Source organism: Dermacentor variabilis, chromosome 7 (assembly GCF_050947875.1).
Source record: "Dermacentor variabilis isolate Ectoservices chromosome 7, ASM5094787v1, whole genome shotgun sequence".
Lineage (NCBI taxonomy): Eukaryota > Metazoa > Arthropoda > Arachnida > Ixodida > Ixodidae > Dermacentor > Dermacentor variabilis.
The window spans coordinates 158,993,118-159,015,394 of NC_134574.1; the positions used below are offsets into that span (position 1 = coordinate 158,993,118).

Genomic DNA, 22,277 nt, shown 5'->3' on the forward strand with positions numbered 1-22,277 from the left:
GCTGCGCCGGCTCGACCGGAGTGTCGTCGGCGTTTAGTAACGTAGTTACGCCGGCTGGCGGTCACTTACACTCCGGGAGCTCGAAAGCGGGGCCAGGAATTGCCGAGACGGAAAAGGCAGGCGGGTCGGGCAACAAGTCTCTCGAGGAGTGCCTCACGTTTTTCAGGTCCGGTGCATGAAGCCAGTGCTTCCAGAGTCAGCCGAAGGCGGGAAGATGCGCAGCGTGTAACTTCGACAAGCGCTGCCACTGTTAGCGCGTAATTAAGACCAGCAGGAGCTCGAGGTATGGTGCGACGCAGAAGGCAGCAGACACGACGCACGCCGAAGCAGACGGAAAAGGCAAAATGGCGGCCCAAGCCCCCGGATGCTCGCTATGTGCCCTCGACGACCGCGATGCCAAGCTCTTCGGCGCATGCGTTGATACACCCGGGCAATTTCTTTTCTTCTCTCATTGGTCTAATGTCGAACTACGTCACCGGCTCGCTAGCCGCCGTGCCGCTGTTATCACCGCGACTGACGCGAGGCCGATGGTTAAACCAAAGGAATAAAAAAAAAAGTTGCAGCCTGCGTACAACTGCCGACCTCGGAATGTTCTAGAAGCTTCCACATGCTTCCACTGTGTTCTTGGACATGCAATGGCGTTAGCGCTATCGGCGTAGTTTCATGGATATTATAACCCGTGGACGGAATCTTCGCGGTTCCGCCATACAGGTTCCGTGGCCGCCTTCGCAGTCGTGTTGGGCTCCGGCAGCGAGCATGACTTGCAACTCGTGAGCGCGCGCCGCGACATGTGTCGAGTTGTCTGTACGCGCAGTCGTCTGCTCCTGCCGCATCGTTTCTCTTGGAACAAAAAAATTGAAATTATATACCTTCAATTACGTGCCCGAACAACGCGATCTTATTTTGAGAAATACCGTAGCAGCGGCACTAACGGGCTAATTTTGACCACCTGGGGTTCTTTCACGCGCACCTAAGACCAAGCAGACGAGCGTTTTTGCATTTCGGCCGTTATCGAAGTGCGACTGCCGCGGCTGTCATCAAACTCTCGACCTGGAGTTGAGCAGCGGAACCCCACAGTCACTCCACTTGCGCCACTTGTGCTTTTTCCGGATGTAGGTGTCCCAAAACGCTAGCATTCGGTCTTTGTTGGTAACGTAATAGAGAGGCGAAGAACGAAGAGCTCAGTTAATAGAAAGCCATTCTTCCTCTACTCTGAATGATTCGGCGCAAAAGACATCGCGAAAGATTTGGGACGAGAAAAATCACACGCATGAAGAGTTCATAACCGCAAGAAATATCATGACCAAATTATTCTATGAAGCACCTAATCACAAATAACACTTTTCAATAAATTTCGATTCCTTGTTGAAAACTTCATTTACTAAAGATTAGTGCATCTGATCCCACCACCCGTTTCCTTCGCGTTGGTATGGTCGATAGTATATAGAGTTAATTTTCTTTACTTCCTAATTTTTTTTCATAACCTTACTTAAATATTGTTTTGCTTTTGCTTTGCGCAGCGACCTCTCTACAGTGGCCTCATTGAGCTATGACCTTCTCGTGCTAAGCGCGAGTTGTCGTCGGTTCGATGCCTTTGGCCAAGGAAGGCAGCTGCTGCTTAGCATGGGTGCCAGTTTAGCGCAGGGTAAAAGAACCTTCCATTTTGGGTTCAGAACTGTACGTAAATAATGTAGGGAATGAAGTAGCTGCGTCTCTAATCAACAAAACGTTTATAGCCATGACAACTTCAATGAATACTGCACGATTCACCGCGAGAGAGAGAGAGAGAGAAATAAACTTTATTGCTAGACCAGGCTTCTGTAGCCCAAAGGTGGGTGGCCTCCTCAGTCCAGGTAGCCATGGCTCGCCATCGGCGCCCGAGCCCTGTTCACCAACCGTAGCTGGTTGTCAGGGTCTTGCAAAAATAATAATAATAATAATAATGATAATGACAATAATAATTGTCAACGCGGGTATGTTTTCTGTTCTTTTGCGTAGAGGTCCGAAATGCCAAGAGGCACTTTACATCCTAGAAAAATAATTATAGGCATGTACAGTCGCGGACAGATTAAAACGGACCACGGCGAAGGCGGCCGGAGCGGCTGCGGGGCCGGCGCTGCTATCGCGCTTGGCGAGCTCACGACCAGAGCACGCCGTGTGACGTCAAACTTCTCATTCGCACCATCGCCCTCGCGCTGGTGCTTGTCATGCTCGGGAAATTTCAAGTGCAGCGTTCGGCTGCTCTGCTGCTGACGGTCGGGACCATCGAGTTTCTAGATAAGTACCCTAGAGGGAAATGTGGCGCTAGTGTCTACGGGGCTCTCCTGAGCGTTGCCTCAACCTACATGGGAATGACGGGAAGTACAGGCTTCGGATTGACTTCGATCTTTAGAGTAGTGCCGTTTGATTTCGGCGCAGTAAACGAAGCTATACGCAAATATTATCGCGAAGGATCTAATTTTATTTATTTTTTTTGTATGTTATATAATGTACAACAAGCTACATAAACTTTGTATGACTTTGAGATGGAAGCATGGTTTACTATGGCTTATCACCAGGACACACCAGTGTATGCATTCTGGTGCGATTTTGTTCCCGATTTAACGCCACAGAATAATTATTTATTTATTTTGCAACTGTAATAACAACCGTGCATGTACGTATATAAAAATACTCTTGAAGTATTTATGGAAATAATTTTTTTTTTTATTGTGAGAAAGTGTTGCGCCCTTGAGAGGGATGCTAGAAGTGTCGTCTGCTACGAGCCTGCTCGCTACAAACGCGAGAGTTTTCCCCCCGAAGACAGGCGCTTGCGAAGTCTCTCGCTCTTTCGAAAGGCTGCGTCGGCTGTCACGATTGCTGAACGTCTTCAAGTACTTTTAAGCACATCTGCTGCAGTGCAAGCTAGGACGCTTGTGGCCTCCTACGAGTATGCTTCATTATACTTTATATTGACGTACCGCTTCCGAAGCATTATGGCGTGGCTTTGCACTTACCCGTCTTGCGACGCTAGGCTACAGCCAGGAAGCAGCAACCTTTACTACCACAAGTAAGTTTGTGTTCTCCAAGTCTTAAAAAACGCATTTCAATGAGCACATAAACGAGCAATGCATAATGAAGCCCTCAATAAAATTTGATTGTCAAGCCACTGGAAGTACAACTGTCTATGTCTTGTATCAGTAGTACCGTCTTTTCCTATTCTGAAGTTTCATAAAGCATGTGACGCTACAGCGCCAACCTAACACACTTAACAAACCAAAGTCCAAACGCTCAAAACATGTTCTTTCAACGTTTACGATGCCGTCGCTTTCTCTTCAGGGCTTCGACACCACACCGCGACACAAACATCGTCCCAGCCGCTGGCCCAGCGCGCTATCGCCACTTCGAGCAACATAACAAAGGCAGAGAGCTTTGCGTTGCACTGTCCCACTGAAAGTTATAGCAATTGCGCTTGGAGCGAAACCAAAACTGCCAAAAAAATACTTGTAGACTAGTTCGCCAGTCAATAGAATGCCAATCCGTAGCCTTCATTCTCATCATGGTTGAACGATCGCAGCGCTAGATTTCCCTCTAGGTGTACTAATATGAAACTCTATGGTCGGAACGAATGGGCACGTGAATCGCCAGTAGTTCACCACTAGCGCTGTCGCGCAGTACGGACGGCCGCAGGCCATCAAACCACCGCGCTGTGAAGGAACCAAAACCAGATGTTTTTTTTTTCCTTTTTTTGTCGGCGACTTGCAGTCGCGGACAAAAATTCTTCTCTGCGCCCAGCTCAAGCTGCAGCTGACGGCTGCCACCTTAAAGCCGCAGGCTCTATACATTTTTTTTTTTTTTCTGTCGCGTGACCACGATACCGCGGAGGCAAAGGATCGCTGCGGCGTCTCGTATGCTAGACTCGGAATTATCCGTGCGCGATAGGTTGTTGGAATGACGGTGCGCGACCCATTTTTTTTATATTTGCCCATGCTATCTCGCACTGCTGGGTTTATTCGCAGTAGATGAAGCGTCTTCGGTAGGCTTTCTCCAATAGTAACTGCCATCATCGAATCTTGGATTTTTTTTTCTTTTTGCTGGAACGTGGAGCGCTTGACGCCGTGCAAACCGTGTGCCTTGATGCTCTACCGCCGGCGACTCGTTATTAGCTGACTGCTTGGCCGGTGTCGTGAGCTTGCTGGCGGACAGTTCTTACGCCAGCATGTTCCTGGTGACAGTTGCACTGAGGGGTCCTTGTTGGGGTGGCGACCACGTTAAATGGAATTATCTCTGTTTCTGGCGCATGGTATTAAAATGTGTTCGTTCAAGATTCGGCGATAGCAGTGCTTATCGGAGAAAGCCTGCCGAAGCCGCCTTCGCCGTGGTCCATTTTATTCTGTCCGCGACTGTAGAATTAGCATTGATTATGGCGGAATAGTCAAGAAAGAAATGTCCAATCTTTTTTATTTTATTTCTTTTTTTATGTACAACACTGAAACGTCATGAAACATGTTTACAAGGGCATCCATATCTCAGAGGTGTGCGACGACCTTAAGTTTGAATTTTCGCTTTCCCAAGAAAACACGCCGTGGGAACCGCGTAATATCTCCTTAATCGCGTGTCGCCTCGGATAAGCGCAGCGATAATCTGGACCGCAGACGAAACGATACGGAAGATATCGTCTGCTCTGTATGTTACGTATTCTTCGGCAGTTCACGTTTAGAAGACCAACGCCATAGTCTCCCGTGTGTCTTTTGCAGGCGGGACAATCAGCTGTTTACCGAAGCTAAGCTCCTGGGAGAGTAATTTCGATGATAGAGTGATCAGTACCGAGGTTGTGTTGGGTGTTGCGCCAATGGGCGTTGTCTGAGTTTTTGGTTAAAGTGAGGTCTGGTGTCGTGACTTGTTCAGTAGAAGTGCCGAGGCGAGTGGGGAAAGCTGGGTCAATAATTCAATTCAATTCAATTCAATTCAGTCTTTATTTTTCTCTTGGACAGAGAAGGAGACAGGACTAAAAGCTCGTAAGCTTGACAGAGGTCCTGCCCCCTGAATGTAAGCCCGAGATCATGGGAGTCTTGCCATAAGTTACGACCTGCCGCAGAGCAGTGTCTGTAACGCCATCCTGTGTGCGGGAGATTGAAGTCGCCCCCGATGATAAGGGGGCTGCTGCCTGCGATGTTAAGGGCCTTTTCGAAGAGGGTTAGAAATCCGCTATGGCGTTGAGATGTAGTATTGTAGATATTGAGGATAAATATTCCTTCCTTTCGTTTTCTGTGCGGGATGAACTCAATAAGGAGGTGTTCGATGCGCCGATCGTGGAGATCGCGTTCGATTGCAGTAATTCGTTTTCGAACGAGCGTGGAGACTCCGTGTGGAGCGTTGTTCGCGGTGAAAGCTTGATATCCGGGAAGGTTGACCGGAGTGTCGTGCGTTTCCTGGAGCAAGATTGCGTCGGGTTGACATGAAGTAGTACGGAGGTGTTGATGGAGAACGGGTTGTTTATGGAGGTATACCTCCATAAACAACCCGTTCTGACGAGGATATAGCCTCGGCAGTTCCACTGCCTGAACGTTGTGTCAGTGTTAGTGTGGGCCATGTTGAAGGATAGGGGATGCCACAGGTGGCAGGGTGGCGGCGACGGTTCCTGTTGTGTCCATGGCTACGGCTTGAGCGGTGGAAGCGGTTTGTGTGAAAACGGTTTGAATATTAGCTTCCATGGCGGTGACTCTGTGCATAAGGGTGATCAGAGAATTCTGTGAAGTTTCTACCGTGCTTTGGAGTTGTATGAAATTCAACTCGGAGCAGTGCATCTCCCACCTGCACGCACTGCTGCGCTCGCAAAGTCCATTGTCACAACAGCAATCGACTGGAAGCACTTACCCGCCGACGCCGTGCACCACTCCAGTCCCGATGATTTCAAGAAATACATCGAATAACTCATCCATTGTTTCTAAAGGCCCACCCATCAGGTAGCACCCCAAATGCAGGGGCATTAGTGGCAGAAGAAAGAAAGAAAGAAAGAAAGAAAGAAAGAAAGAAAGAAGGAAAGAAAGAAAGAAAGAAAGAAAGAAAGAAAGAAAGAAAGAAAGAAAGAGAAAGAAAGAAAGAAAGACACGTAGTGTTAGCTAGAGAAGCTCAGCTCATTGTGTACGGCAACAGCAGTTTCTGAGGACTGGATTGATGCAAACAAATAATTTTAATATATCGTACCAGGGCGGCCTGAATATTAACTCCTTCGCGATTGTCTTAATCTCGCCTACTATACGGTGGCATCTCAATTTCCTTCACCGCAGCAAGCGTGAACAAACCCACGCGCCCAGTAGCTCGCGCTGTGGCTCACATTGATGAAGCGGACGTTTCGGCCCTCTTGCCATTTGCTCTCCTTCGCGGTTGTCGTGGGCAAGCGATTAAGAAGCGGCTGCGAGAGTGCGTTGCTGAAATATCCGTCCCGGGTCACCTCGCGCGTATCGTGATCGTGATATGCAAAATAGTGGGAGGACAGCCTGTGGTAAGACGCCTGACGGACGACGCTGTAACATAGCCTGCGTCGTCTGCGTAAGCGTGGCGACATGTCGGGAGAAGTTCTTCAATTCCTTAGAAATACTAGTGGGCGTCTCGAAAGGAGCTCGGCGCCTCTGCATTGTAGGCGCCAGACAAATGACGTCAGACGCACAAGACATGACTTTGCATGCGCAAATCCACGGCACGTTGACAGTGAAAAATACTTCGGGGGTAAATAGGCACGCCAGGAGAATGCGCATCTCTTCGTGTTTGCAAAGCGTAATACAGTTATTGGTGTTATGAGGAAGCTTTAGCTCGCGCCCAACTCCGACGCGGCCTATTCAAATATATGTAAAAGCGCAAAAACTTTTTTTCCGAGATAACCCCTGCACCGATATTAATGAAATTTGTTGCATTTGAGAGGGAAAGAACTTCTAGTGACCGTTGGAAGCGGAATTTTGATTTAGGTCTTGAATATTGTTAAAAAGGTATTGAAAAACTCAGAAGCTTGAAAAAAATAGAAGCATGAAGTTTACTAATAGCTCTGCATCGATAGCAGATATCGCGGTTCTGAAAACGGCATCTAATAGATCATCAAAGCGGACAAATTTCAAATGTCATTTCACATCTTACGCGAATTTGTTACGTTGTTTACGAGGGTTCTGCAAAAGTTGTAATTACATATTAATGAATTTTTCGACATTCATGTGCAAGATTTCAAATTTCTCCGTGTTAGATGTGCTATCAGATATACACAGAATTGAGATATCATTTTTTCTTGTGGAGTTACGGAGTTGTAAACATTATAGTTCCGCTTTCTGAAAATTTGCGATTTTTGCCAATTTTTTTATGACAGATTGACGACCTAAATCGAAAATTCGAAACCAACAGTCACTAGATGTTAAGTTTTTCTTTCAATTGCAACAAACCCCATTAAATTTGGGGCAGTCTTTGAAACGAAAAACGAATTCTCCGTTTACATGCATGTAGAGATGTTTACAAAAACGTGACAGATATTACCTGCGCTAGCTGAGTATCAGAAAGTCACAGTGGTAATGTTACAGAGGCTGTTATTAGAGTGGTGACATTAGATAGGCTGTTTTATGGCACACAATATAGCGAGGAAACGGAACTAATTCTGAGACACAAGGCATCACGAAGTTCTCGAAATTATGGTACGTATCTTGGCGGAAACGTTCTCTTGTAGATCATGTTCTTATCACCCCAACCTGACTAAATGCGAAGATACTATATGCTCTTAAAATTTTCACACCCTTACGAGTGTAATGGGGGTGTTTCGGTTTTTTTCCGCTTTGTAAACACCCATGAAGCGCCCTTTTTCTCCCAGAAAAGCGTGTTCCACAAGGGAACACCCTTGGAACAACCCAGTCCTATTTTATACCCCAATTTTATCGGTGTAAATTAACAAGGCTATGCTGTGATAAACGATAAGTAGGCAGCTTACGCATTTATATTGGATATACGTGAAACGCACGCTACCTGGCTGCCCCCGGGCCACAAACATTGTACAGTGCCAATTACCAGCTGCATTTCCCTTTAGATATGAATACTGATCCATAAATCCTCCTATATGGATCAGTATTCATATCTAAAAGGAAATGCAGCTGGTAATTGGCACTGTACAATGTTTCTGGCCCGGGGGCAGCCAGGTAGCGTGCGTTTCACGTATATCCAATATAAATGCGTAAGCTGCCTACTTATCGTTTATCACAGCATAGCCTTGTTAATTTACACCGATAAAATTGGAGTGTAAAATAGGACTGGGTTGTTCCAAGGGTGTTCCCTTGTGGAACACGCTTTTCTGGGAGAAAAAGGGCGCTTCATGGGTGTTTACAAAGCGGAAAAAAACCGAAACACCCCCATTGCACTCGTAAGGGTGTGAAAATTTTAAGAGCATATAGTATCTTCGCATTTAGTCAGGTTGGGGTGATAAGAACATGATCTACAAGAGAACGTTTCCGCCAAGATACGTACCATAATTTCGAGAACTTCGTGATGACTTGTGTCTCAGAATTAGTTCCGTTTCCTCGCTATAATGTGTGCCATAAAACAGCCTATCTAATGTCACCACTCTAATAACAGCCTCTCTAACATTACCACTGTGACTTTCTGATACTCAGCTAGCGCAGGTAATATCTGTCACGTTTTTGTAAACATCTCTACATGCATGTAAACGGAGAATTCGTTTTTCGTTTCAAAGACTGCCCCAAATTTAATGGGGTTTAATGGGGTAATGGGCCGGACAGGCCGCCATTGGAATCTGAACCTGGCAACGTTTAACGTTAGAACGCTATCTAGTGAGGCGAGTCTAGCAGTTATTGGAGGAATTAGAGGGTAGTAAATGGGATATAATAGGGCTCAGTGAGGTTAGGAGGACAAAAGAAGCATATACAGTGCTAAAAAGCGGGCATGTACTGTGTTACCGGGGCTTAGCAGAGAGACGAGAACTAGGAGTCGGATTCCTGATTAATAAGGAAATAGCTGGTAACATACAGGAATTCTATAGCATTAACGAGAGGGTGGCAGGTCTTGTTGTGAAACTTAATAAGAGGTACAAATTGAAGGTGGTACAAGTCTATGCCCCTACATGTAGCCATGATGACCAGGAAGTCGAAAGCTTTTATGAAGACGTGGAATCGGCGATGGGTAAAGTCAAAATACACTATACTGATGGGCGACTTCAATGCCAGGGTAGGCAAGAAGCAGGCTGGAGACAAGTCAGTGGGGGAATATGGCATAGGCTCTAGGAATAGCAGAGGAGAATTATTAGTAGAGTTTGCAGAACAGAATAATATGCGGATAATGAACACCTTTTTCCGCAAGCGGGTTAGTCGGAAGTGGACGTGGAGGAGCCCGAATGGTGAGACTAGAAATGAAATCGACTTCATACTCTGCGCGAACCCTGGCATCATACAAGATGTAGACGTACTCAGCAAGGTACGCTGCAGTGACCATAGGATGGTAAGAACTCGAATTAGCCTATACTTGAGGAGGGAACGGAAGAAACTGGTACACAAGAAGCCAATCAATGAGTTAGCGGTAAGAGGGAAACTAGAGGAATTCCGGATCAAGCTACAGAACAGGTACTCGGCTTTAACTCAGGAAGAGGACCTTAGTGTTGCAGCAATGCACGACAATCTCATGGGCATCATTAAGGAGTGCGCAATAGAAGTCGGTGGTAACGCCGTTATACAGAAAACCAGTAAGCTATCGCAGGAGACGAAAGATCTGATCAAGAAACGCCAATGTATGAAAGCCTCTAACACTACAGCTAGGATAGAACTGGCAGAACTTTCTAAGTTAATCAACAAGCGTAAGACAGCGGACATCAGAAACTATAATATGGATAGAATTGAACAGGCTCTCAGGAACGGAGGAAGCCTAAAAACAGTGAAGAAGAAACTAGGAATAGGCAAGAATCAGATGTGTGCGTTAAGAGACAAAGCCGGCAATATCGTTACTAATATGGATGAGATAGTTCAAGTGGCTGAGGAGTTCTATAGAGATTTACGCAGTACCAGTGGCACCCACGACGATAGTGGAAGAGAGAATAGCCTAGAGGAATTCGAAATCCCACAGATAACGCCAGAAGTAAAGAAAGCCTTAGGAGCTATGCAAAGGGGGAAGGCAGCTGGGGAGGATCAGGTAACAGCAGATTTGTTGAAGGATGGTGGTCAGATTGTTCTAGAGAAACTGGCCACCCTGTATACGCAATGCCTCATAACCTCGAGCGTACAGGAATCTTGGAAGAACGCTAACATAATCCTAATCCATAAGAAAGGAGACGCCAGAGACTTGAAAAATTATAGACCGATCAGCTTACTGTCCGTTGCCTACAAAGTATTTACTAAGGTAATCGCAAATAGAATCAGGAACACCTTAGACTTCTGTCAACCAAAGGACCAGGCAGGATTCCGTAAAGGCTACTTAACAATAGACCATATTCACACTGTCAATCAAGTGATAGAGAAATGTGCAGAATATAACCAACCCTTATATATAGCTGTCATTGATTACGAGAAAGCGTTTGATTCAGTCGAAACCTCAGCAGTCATGGAGGCATTACGGAATCAGGGTGTAGATGAGCCATATTTAAAAATACTGGAAGATATATCTACAGCGGCTCCACAGCCACCATAGTACTCCACAAAGAAAGCAACAAAATCCCTATAAAGAAAGGCGTCAGACAGGGAGATACGATATCTCCAATGCTATTCACAGCATGTTTACAGGAGGTATTCAGAGGCCTGGAGTGGGAAGAATTGGGGATAGAAGTTGATGGAGAATACCTTAGCAACTTGCGATTCGCTGATATTGCCTTGCTTAGTAACTCAGGAGACCAATTGCAATGCATGCTCACTGACCTGGAGAGGCAAAGCAGAAGGGTGGGTCTGAAAATTAATCTGCAGAAAACTAAAGTATTGTTTAACAGTCTCGGAAGAGAACAGCAGTTTACGATAGGTAGCGAAGCACTGGAAGTGGTAAGGGAATACATCTACTTAGGGCAGGTAGTGACCACGGATCCGGATCATGAGACTGAAATAATCAGCAGAATAAGAATGGGCTGGGGTGCGTTTGGCAGGCATTCTCAAATCATGAACGGCAGGTTGCCACTATCCCTCAAAAGGAAAGTGTATAACAGCTGTGTGTTACCAGTACTCACATATGGGGCAGAAACCTGGAGGCTTACGAAAAGGGTTCTGCTGAAATTGAGGACGACGCAACGAGCTATGGAAAGAAGAATGATGGGTGTAACGTTAAGGGATAAGAAAAGAGCAGATTGGGTGAGGCAACAAACGCGGGTAAACGACATCTTAGTTGAAATCAAGAAAAAGAAATGGGCATGGGCAGGACATGTAATGAGGAAGGAAGAACCGATGGTCATTAAGGGTTACGGACTGGATTCCAAGGGAAGGGAAGCGTAGCAGGGGGCGGCAGAAAGTTAGGTGGGCGGATGAAATTAAGACGTTTGCAGGGACAACATGGCCACAATTAGTACATGACCGGGGTAGTTGGAGAAGTATGGGAGAGGCCTTTGCCCTGCAGTGGGCGTAACTAGGCTGATGCCTGATCCAATCTTTGTAGATGTGCAAGTACAGCAGGACTTACTGCAGTTCCCGGGCACTGAAAAAGAAACCTGCACAAAGCCACCAGAAAGCCTTAGTTTCAGCAGGTCTCTGCGAGCTGCATCTGAAACTAACTAACCAAGCATTTTTTTTTTCATTTCGGCCGTTATCAACGTGCTACCCCCGCGGCCGAGGTCGAACCCCCGACTTGGAGCTGAGCAGCGGACGCCCACAGCGACTCTGCTACTGCGACGGGTTAACTGCTTCGGACTGTTACAGTGACACGGGTTTTGCCGTCCATTAAAGACATACGCATTACCAACGTTTCGATCTCTGTATCACTTGCAGCACATTACACTTAAAATTCCTGATGTTAGTGCCCTCAAACGCCAGCATCCTGTCTTTGGTAGCAACGCAACGAAGAGGTGGAGAACGAAGAGAGTTCACAGAAAGCCAGTCTTCCTATACTCTGAATGGCTCCCAGCGGTGCTCCCATTCAGCCGGTGTAGCTTGACCAGTTGCAGACAGCGGATGTGCCATTACGGTTGGCTGGCACGTCACAGTCTGCACTACATGAAGTGAGTGAGACGGGCAACAATAAGGAGTTTTATTCTGACAGATGATTTGGGTAAGGTGCAGTTTAATGCAATGCATGCTCAGTACAACCAGCGCAAAACACAACTGTTGAATAAACGGAATTAAAAGATTCAATGCTACTTCACTAGAGTTAATCCCAGATGCTGCGAACAGCAGCATATATACAGTACATTAACATACATTTATGCATTTGAACAGGAATGCATGTCAAATACATACCGAAATTTACATAGCACCGATAATTTCAGCTTCACGATACGTCGATGTATAAAAATGTAAAACAGACAAGTTTTCTTAGATCAATAAACGAAAATAACAGCTCAAGTCAAGGTGCAGTAACAGACTTTGCATACATTAAAGTTCACATAGCTTCAAGCTGTAAAATTTGAAATGGGTAAGCGTTGTAGAGCGCCTTCGCTGGGAGACCTAAAAACGTTTCCGGCATTTGCTTTCAGACAACAGTACAGCTCGTATGTATGCGAACTTTCCCAGTTAGATGCGAAACGCACGGAAGGGATTACAACACATTTCTAGGCGACGATCTATATATACCACGTCACATCCTCTAATAATATGACCTCAATGTGCAGTTATTTCGTGCATCGCTGTCGTATTGCGAACTATTCAGTGCTGTGTGGGTGTGTCTTTCCTCTGCTTCCACGTACCAGTTGCATTATACAAAAACAACGAAAAGCCTCCAAGATGACAGATTAACAAAAATTACGAGGTTTTACGTGCAAAAACCACGATCTGATGATGCAGGCCACAGTGGGAAACTGCAGAAATTTGTACCACCTGGGCTGCTTTAATCCGCACCTAAATTGCAGTGCACTGGTGTTTTCGCATTTCAGCCCCATCGAAATGCGGCCGCCGTGGCCGGGATTCGATAGCGCGACCTCGTGCTTAGCAGCCCAACAGCACAGCCATTAAGCAACCACGCGGACGCATAGCAAGAAGTCAAAATCTTCACACTGGTCCTATCGTAAACCGATTGCGAGCATCGTGTGGCGCAATTGCAGGACTGTCGTGTGACTGAAGATGGAAAATAAAAAGACAATTCCTACAGTAAGGCGACATTGCGCTGTCTATGTTCGAGGTTAAAGGGACACTAAAGGCAAATATTAAGTCGAGCTAAGGTGATAAATTATGGTTCGGGAATATCTAAGGCGTCAATATTATGGCGAACAGAGCCTTGAGAAATTGAGGTAAATACCGGACATGATTAGAGACAAGTATAGTTGCCCGATGACGAAAGCACTCCTCAGTTAAGTTCTGTCACTAGTACTCAACCACTCGTTGCACAAAATGTCCTTGCATTGTATTGCAAGACGGAATAAAATCCTGCTTGACCTGTTCTATTTCACTGTTCAAAAAAAAAAGCTCATTGACATAACACTGACAACGACGCGGGCGGTCGAAAGGTTTCGTTATCTCTCGACTCCGTGCCACCCACGCTTTCGCGTTTCATTAGTTATGGCGCAGTGCTGAGCTGGTGTTTGCCGGATCGCGATACTCGCACAAACTGCAAGTAGCTTAGAATTCAGTTTCAATGTGATGACGCGGGATGCCCGAACGGTCTACGCCACTTGAAGCAGCTGCAGCGGCGAATCCGCCCATCTGTCTTGGCTCGGTACCGCCGTCTGTCGGGCTCCGCTTTGCTCCCCGACGGCAGGAAAGGGTGGCGACGGCGTATGCAACGTCACCACTCCCCGGGCTCGGTGGCGGGAAACTTCAATTTCGAAACAGGTATTCAGGCCCTTCAGATGCAATTTTCTGGTAAAGAGTGTTTTCTTAGCACGAAACAGGCGTTGCGAGGTTTATATAATGATGTTTAAACAGACCACGTCAACTTATCTGCCTTTAGTGTCCCTTTAAGAAAAATGCATTTGAGTGAGCACAATCGCGCATGCATGGTTGCCCGACTTTTTAATCACAGCAGATGAAAGCAGCGAAAAAATAGGCAAAGTAATGCGGCACACGCAACCATTTACCAAGAACAGTGCTCCTATTTTCGTTATGAAGCAACGCAGAGGTAAGGTTATTACAGGTTGAGAACAATGAAAGTAATTCCTAATAAATCAAGTGTGGGTTCTTATATCGAGATTAGCATAATAGCTGTAGCATGTGCAAATTCAAACACTATTCACAGCAAACGCATTCATATGCTTTCGAAGAGCAATGGAGATCAACATAGCGTACATAAAAAAAAAATTACGGGGGAAACTCCGGTAAGCTTAACTCCAACACAAAAAATACAAGTAAAGCGGACATTTTCTAATGAAGATTTCTTTGAGCGTGCTCGTGCCCGTCACTTGTCTGGACGCGTTCGCACACGAGTTGGCATAATGGGAGTGCATGCAGCCCCTTCGCAGCAGCTGTTTGACAATGGCTCACGCGATGCATTTTAATCACGAAATTGCACAAGTGTTCGTAATCTGAACTACAGTCAGCAGGCAACGACGGTACAGCCGCCTGAAGGGTGCCATGGCACTTCAGTATGAGTACCGATCTTGCAGGGTACGCGATAGTTGTGGACACATGAAACTACGGCGAAGTATACGCGGTGAACAAGCGACGACAGCAGGTAGTACTATCCGATAAACAAACGACAGGTAATACATAGGTTCCACCATGTAGATCCATAACAGCATTTGATGAGTCAAGGACACCAAAAAAATTGAAAAGCGAGCCCGGTGACACTTACCACCAACCAGTCTTAAAGAGCGACGTCATTGTCTGCATGAGCAAATCAGGAAATTTCCGTTGGTGAGAATAACCACCCTCCCCTTTCCCATTCATTGACATTGTGTCCTTTTGTAGTGGCATGTTATTCTTTTCGAGTCAGTGATGAGCGACGTGGAAGAACCGAAAATGTGTGAAGACTGTTTCTGGCGCGAGAAAGACGCCTCAATACAACTGCTGAATGCTGGAACGAGCACAGAGATCAACCCAAGGAACAAAGCCAAAGAAACCAGTGGTTCGACCAACCCAAAAGCGGATGTCCATAGACGATAATAAACCATCAAACCAGGAATCTCTCAACAGGAATATACCGGGAAAAAGTGAAGCAACTGTGACGCTGGAAATGCTACCAACATATGAAAAATTCGAAGTGCGCCAGCTAGCAGCTGAGCTCGTATCATGCGTTCTCGATCGAAAAAGAAATGGAGCACGGAGTAGGCGACACGTGTACGCAGGCAGGCAGGCACGCAGGCAGGCACACACACACACACACACACACACACACACACACACACACACACACACACACACACACACACACACACACACACACACACACACACACACACACTACAATAAAAGTGCACAATGCCAATGAATGTCCATTACTCTCGCCACCAAAAATTTACAGATCGGCTCATGAAAACATTGACGTCCCTTATTAAGGACTAAGTAGTGTCCACGTAACCAGACCTTTTTCTTATTGTTCTGCTTCGTATTAACCCGATTCCCGCAAGCGCCGTCATTCGCAGAGCATCGTACCCCTCTTCCAAAGCGGAAAAGCTTGCTACGCTAAACTTCCTAAATATGCCTGTGCAAAAGGCAACAACTGCAGGAGCACATCCGATGGACAGTCGCGGCACGGTGACGACACGCAGTCCTTCAGAGCATGAAAACGCCGTCCACACAGTGCAGGACACCGCCATGACAGACGCGCGACGCGTTCACGATTATGAGGAAGCTTGCTTGTTGTATAGAGGACGCGGCAGGACGCCCTTGCTGAAGATGGTTGCTCGTGAGGCAAGGCCAGGGATGTTCTGGTAAATGAGCGTGCTGGAACATTTCTCTTGCACCACAAGCGACAGCGAACACTGGGAACCTGAAACGACACAAGCCCTGTTTGTTGGTCATTCGAAAACACGTAGGTACAGTACAGACGTGTACACGCGATATTTACCGGAATTAAGTGCAAGGGCGCCAGGCTAAGTCCGATCTGCCAGCAAGACCCGTCCGCGAGAGAACGTAGAAGCAATAGCAGTCGCTCATGGAATGGCTGATGCTGGTGCCCGAAGTAAACTCTGAGTGCAGAACAGAGAGTCGATGTGCAGGGTACCCACCGCAGTCGAAAACGGGAGCGCCGCATCTGTAACGACACAGTGCCCATTTGTTAATCTCTGGAGGACAGTTCTAATACGAGTCCCGTGTAAACGAAACTTACCAGTAGTAGTGCAGGGCATGGAGACAAGTCCAGTCTACCAGCAGGACGCCACTGGCGACCCAATGTAGAAGCAGTAGTGGTCGCTCCTGTAACAGGTGACGCTCGTGGCCGAAGTAATCTTGTGGCGCTGACCGTAGAGTAGTGCAGGGGCACGCTGGGTAAGCTTGCGGACCGCAGTTGAAAACTGAAATGCAGAACCTGTAGCGGCACAGTGCTTATTTGTTAAACACTGGAGGACAGTCCTAATACGAGTCCCGTGTAAACGAAACTTACCAGTAGTAGTGCAGGGTGTGGAGACAAGTCCACTCTACCAGCAGGACGCCCCTGGCGAGCCAATGCAGAAGCAGTAGTGATCACTCCTAGTGCAGCTGATGCTCGTGGCAGACGTAATCTTTTGTCGCGCTGACCGTAGAGTAGTGCAGGGGCACGCTGGGTAGGCTTGAGGACCGCAGTTGAAAACGGCAATGCAGAACCTGTAGCGGCACAGTGCTTATTTGTTAAACACTGGAGGACAGTCCTAATACGAGTCCCGTGTAAACGAAACTTACCAGTAGTAGTGCAGGGCGTGGAGACAAGCTCAGTCTACCAGCAGGACGCCACTGGCGACCCAATGTAGAAGCAGTAGTGATCACTCCTAGTGCAGCTGATGCTCGTGGCAGACGTAATCTTTTGTCGCGCTGACCGTAGAGTAGTGCAGGGGCACGCTGGGTAGGCTTGAGGACCGCAGTTGAAAACGGCAATGCAGAACCTGTAGCGGCACAGTGCTTATTTGTTAAACACTGGAGGACAGAGTCCTAATACGAGTCCTGTGTAAACGAAACTTACAAGTAGTAGTGCAGGGCATGGAGACAAGTCCAGTCTACCAGCAGGACGCCACTGGCGACCCAATGTAGAAGCAGTAGTGGTCGCTCCTGTAACAGGTGACGCTCGTGGCCGAAGTAATCTTGTGGCGCTGACCGTAGAGTAGTGCAGGGGCACGCTGGGTAAGCTTGCGGACCGCAGTTGAAAACTGAAATGCAGAACCTGTAGCGCCACAGTGCTTATTTGTTAAACACTGGAGGACAGTCCTAATACGAGTCCCGTGTAAACGAAACTTACCAGTAGTAGTGCAGGGTGTGGAGACAAGTCCACTCTACCAGAAAGACGCCCCTGGCGAGCCAATGCAGAAGCAGTAGTGATCACTCCTAGTGCAGCTGATGCTCGTGGCAGACGTAATCTTTTGTCGCGCTGACCGTAGAGTAGTGCAGGGGCACGCTGGGTAGGCTTGAGGACCGCAGTTGAAAACGGCAATGCAGAACCTGTAGCGGCACAGTGCTTATTTGTTAAACACTGGAGGACAGTCCTAATACGAGTCCCGTGTAAACGAAACTTACCAGTAGTAGTGCAGGGCGTGGAGACAAGCTCAGTCTACCAGCAGGACGCCACTGGCGACCCAATGTAGAAGCAGTAGTGGTCGCTCCTGTAACAGGTGACGCTCGTCGCCGAAGTAATCTTTTGGGACGCAGGCCGTTGAGTCGATGTGCAGGAGCGTGCTAGATACCCACCGCAATCGAAAACGGGAGTGCAGAACCTGTAACGACACCGTGCTTATTTGGGAAACACTGGTGGAGGTAGGGGACAGAGGTGGCCGTCCATAATGGCCTAGCGATTTCCACATTGTTCATCGCGTTCCCACCACATCTAATGACAAGAAAATTATCACCGCTTGTTTCCATTAAAGAACTAAGAAAGCCGACTGTTAGTAAAGCGCGCGAAGGCAAACATTGTCTTATCGACATTAGATTTTGCGGCTCTTCCAACAGTTCAGAACCGAGCCATCACGCTTTTCTAATGCCTCTCCCTTACTGCACGAGAATAACATCCTTACTATTTCTGGGCTCACTAAATACAACCTAGGTATTTCTTCCTAAAGAGTTCTACGTAATGAGCTACCATCGATCACATTTTCACCACCTAACCTGACAATTCATAGTAACACTAGATTCACGTTGAATAACGAGTTTCACCAACAATCCGCACTAACTACGGTAAACAAACGGTGGAATTCTTCCATGTTAGTATGGAACACTTCCTCTCATTATGAAAAGCAAAAGATCTGTACACTAATTCAAAAAGGAACACGCATTTATTATTGACAGACTAATGAGAAAACTTACTGTAACCATTTTCTGTCCGTTCTTTTTTCTTTTGTTTTTGTAGATAAACTACCGGGATTTTATTCCCATACCATTCTTGCTACCGTGAGATAAACTAAACCTTGTTATTTGCAATGAATTCTGTATTTTGGCTTTGTTCATGTTCATTTCCTGTTGCTTGTATACTACATTATATGCTACTGTTTGAGATCTCAACTATCGTAACTTTTCTTGTACAGAAGGTCCCGATACAGTCTGGCTATGGGACCTCCTCGTGCATACTAAATACTTGTAATGTATCCCAACTTGTAACAATTCTGATTTAGACAGCCGTAGTGCGAGTGCCAAGCAAACGACATTTACCAGTAGTGGTGCAGGGCGATGAGACAGCCAGTCTTCCAACACGGCCGCCACTAACGAGGGAATGTAGAAGCAGTAGTAGTCGCTCCTGTAACAGGTGATGCTCGTGGCGGAAGTGATCTTTTGGAGCGCAGACCGTAGAGTAGTGCAGGGGCACGCTGGATACGCTTTGGGGCCGCAGTTGGAAACAGGATTGCAGAACCTGCAGAACCTGTAACGACACAGTGCGTATTAAACAGCCGTAAACGAGACACAGGACACAGCCGTAATACGAGTCCCGTGAGTTTTCACGTGATTCACTGTAAATATTTGTTTCTTTTTTTCATGGCCTTGCTCTACCCCGTTGACGTAAAATCTCGTCTTACCGCAAATAAACGATCACTCATTCACTTCAATGCTCGTAGCCTTCGTAAGAACATGGATGTAATTATAACTTCATTGCCTCACTTCACCATGTCTTCACTTTGATCTGTATCGGAGACCTTGCTTTCCGATTCCGAGAACAACATGAGCGGTTTTCCATCTTATCAACCCGAGTATTGTCATCGTCCAACTTAGTCATGGAGGCGCCGCCATTTTTGTTTCACAAGCGGTCACCCAGGCTCGCAGACTTGATCTGGCACTTAACGTGAATCATTGCGAGTCAGTGTGGATAGAAGTCGACCGGTCATTCCTTCAGAATAAGCACTTGATCCTTGGTTGCATTTATCGCTCACCGTCATCTTCCCTTAACGATTTCTTGCTTTCTCTTGATGCAGTGTTGTCCAAGCTAGCTTTTGAAAATAAGGATGTGGTGATTGTAGGTGATGTTAATATTAACTTACTTGACACTGAAGCTACCTCGTACACAACTTAGATTGTTTTGCTGGATTCGGTTTTGAATCACTCATTGACTGCCCAACTAGAGTAGCCTCTCGTGGGAGCAGTACGCTAATTGATCACGTGTTATCTAACATATCACCATCGCCTTGCTCCGGGGTTATTAATACTAACATAACCGATTCAGTTTCCTGTTTTTCTTACATTTAACAATGAAATACATGAGAGCGATAATAGCTGCTTCACTTCCGTATTTAGTGCAGATACCTTTATTGAAGCCATCAGTGAAACTTATTGGTCGCCAAGTAATTCTATGTCTGATCCCGAAGAAGCACTAAACAAATTCTGTACTTTATTTTTATTGACCGTTTCGACTGATACGCGCACTATAAAATGTGGGAAGAAGTATAAATATCCGCGCAACCCATGGATGACGGACGGTCTTCTAGAAAGTTGAAGAAGGAAAACATGTACAAGAAAACTAAACGTCAGCCCTTTAATACTGGACTAGCTAGACGCTATAGTAGGTACTGTAAATTACTGAATGTTACTTAAACCGGCGAAAAAGAAAAGGTACTACGAAAATAAATTTGATCAGAATAAGGATAACCCCAAAAAGCATTGGCAGTTATTGAACTCTTCTTAAAAAAATCGTCTGTTAATGCCTCTATAACCAAAATAAATTACAATAGTCTCGCTCTTTCTGAGCCCAACGAAATTGCTAATGCTTCTTCGGACTACTTTTCTTCTGTTTACACTAATAACATACATATGCGCAGTTGCATAATACTTTGAGCCGTACGACACAATCAATCTTGTTACCAGCTACACCAAATGAAGTGTGCTCCACGATCGCCAACTTTAAAACACAGGGCCTGGCTTAGACAATATTTGTGTCAGGCATTTAAAACTGGTTGCGCATTTAGTTTGCGACACGCTCTAATATTATCAACCTTATGTTTAAAGAAGGTGCATTCCCTTCATTTTTAAAGAATGCCAAGATTATTCCTGTTTTTAAAAAAGGCGACAAACACGCAGTTAATTACCGATCAATTGCAATTCTTTCCTGCCTTAGTAAACTCATTGAGAAATTATTTGTTAAACGTCTTGACAACTACTTAACAAAGTTTAACTGGCTAAAGAACAATCAATTTGGCTTCCGCCCTGGAAGTTCCACGAATCTAGCTGTTCTATCTCCGACTACATAAAAAAATTATTGATTATTACTTCGCGCGTATAATAACCGGCCTATTAATAATTTGTTCCAGTTTAACATACTCGTCTTACTTCACAAGTTGCTTCACAATAACCTTACGTTTCCGTTCATTGCAGTCGACCTTTTGCAGATGAAAAATATGACCAGATTTGCGACTAACAACAATTTCTCCTTACACATGGTTCATACCAATTACGGCAAAAAACATCTTCCTTCGCTGCATTTTCTCTTTGGAATGAATTGCCATCAACCATAAAATCCTGTACTTCTCTTGCAATGTTTAAATTAAAAAATTAAATTGTGGGGTTTTACGTGCCAAAACCACTTTCTGATTATGAGGCACGCCGTAGTGGAAATTTTGACCACCTGGGGTTCTTTAACGTGCACCTAAATGCAATTACACGGGTGTTTTCGCAATTCGCCTCCATCGAAGTGCGGCCGCCATGGCCGGGATTCGATCCCGCGACCTCGTGCTCAGCAGCCCAGCACCATAGCTACTGAGCAACCACGGCGGGTTACTCTTGCAATGTTTAAAAATCACCTTAAGCATCATCACCTGCGATAACTTGACTACGATCTGGCGGTGTACCTTTGACTTATCTCACATGTCATTTCTTGTATTACATCCATGCTTTTTTTCCGACTTTCTTTTATAACGTGAGTTTTCGTGTTTGATTGTAAATGACATGTCTAATGATGTATTTGATCTGTAGATGTTTATAATAACGCTAATTTGCTGACTATTGATATCACCATCAATGTCATTAACCGAGGGTCCTACAACAGTTCTCTCACTTTGGGACCCTCGTCTGTATATTTGTCATATAAATACTTCTTTTTTGGAACCAATAAATCTGGAATCTAAACGACACTTACCATTAGTAGTGCTAGGCGAGGAGACAAGTCCTGTCTACCAGCAGGGCTCCACTGGCGAGGGAATGTAGAAGTAGTAGTCGCTTCTATAACAGGTGATGCTCGTGGCTGAAGCAATCTTTTGGAGCGCAGACCGTAGAGTAGTGCAGGGGCACGCTGGATACCTTTGAGGACCGCAGTTGGAAACAGGATTGCAAAACCTGCAACGACACAGTGCGTATTTGTTAAACAGTGGAGGACACAGCCGTAATACGAGTCCCGTTCAAACGACACTTACCAGTAGTAGTGCAGGGCGAGGAGAGAAGTCCAGTCTACCAGCAGGACGCCACTGGCAAGGGAATGTAGAAGCAGTAGTGGTCGCTGCTGGAACAGGTGATGCTCGTAGCCGAAGTAATATTTCGAAGCGCAGACCGTAGTGTAGTGCAGGGTCACGCTGGGTACGCTTGAGGACCGCAGTTGACAACAGGATTGCAGAACCTGTAGCGGCACAATGCTTATTTGTTAAACATTGGAGTACAGAGTCTTAATACGAG

General features: G+C 46.1%; 1 protein-coding gene across 4 annotated transcripts in view; it reads right to left on the reverse strand.

Moving 5' to 3' along the window:
• LOC142588274 (uncharacterized) overlaps positions 1–22,277 on the reverse strand; it is a 57,804-nt gene that overhangs the window by 33,472 nt on the left and 2,055 nt on the right. For 2 of the 4 annotated variants that reach the window (XM_075699849.1, XM_075699847.1), the window contains exons 2-10: positions 22,022–22,221; positions 21,748–21,944; positions 18,840–19,047; positions 17,715–17,911; positions 17,440–17,639; positions 17,167–17,364; positions 16,890–17,089; positions 16,615–16,814; positions 16,342–16,539 (exon numbers count right to left, since the gene is read on the reverse strand). In XM_075699849.1, the coding sequence (XP_075555964.1) occupies positions 16,342–16,360 (19 nt within the window). In that variant the 5' untranslated portion in view covers positions 16,361–16,539; positions 16,615–16,814; positions 16,890–17,089; ... (4 more) ...; positions 21,748–21,944; positions 22,022–22,221. The remainder of the gene's footprint in view (positions 1–16,341; positions 16,540–16,614; positions 16,815–16,889; positions 17,090–17,166; positions 17,365–17,439; positions 17,640–17,714; positions 17,912–18,839; positions 19,048–21,747; positions 21,945–22,021; positions 22,222–22,277) is intronic. The other 2 variants (XR_012829699.1, XR_012829698.1) reach the window with 2 other exon arrangements.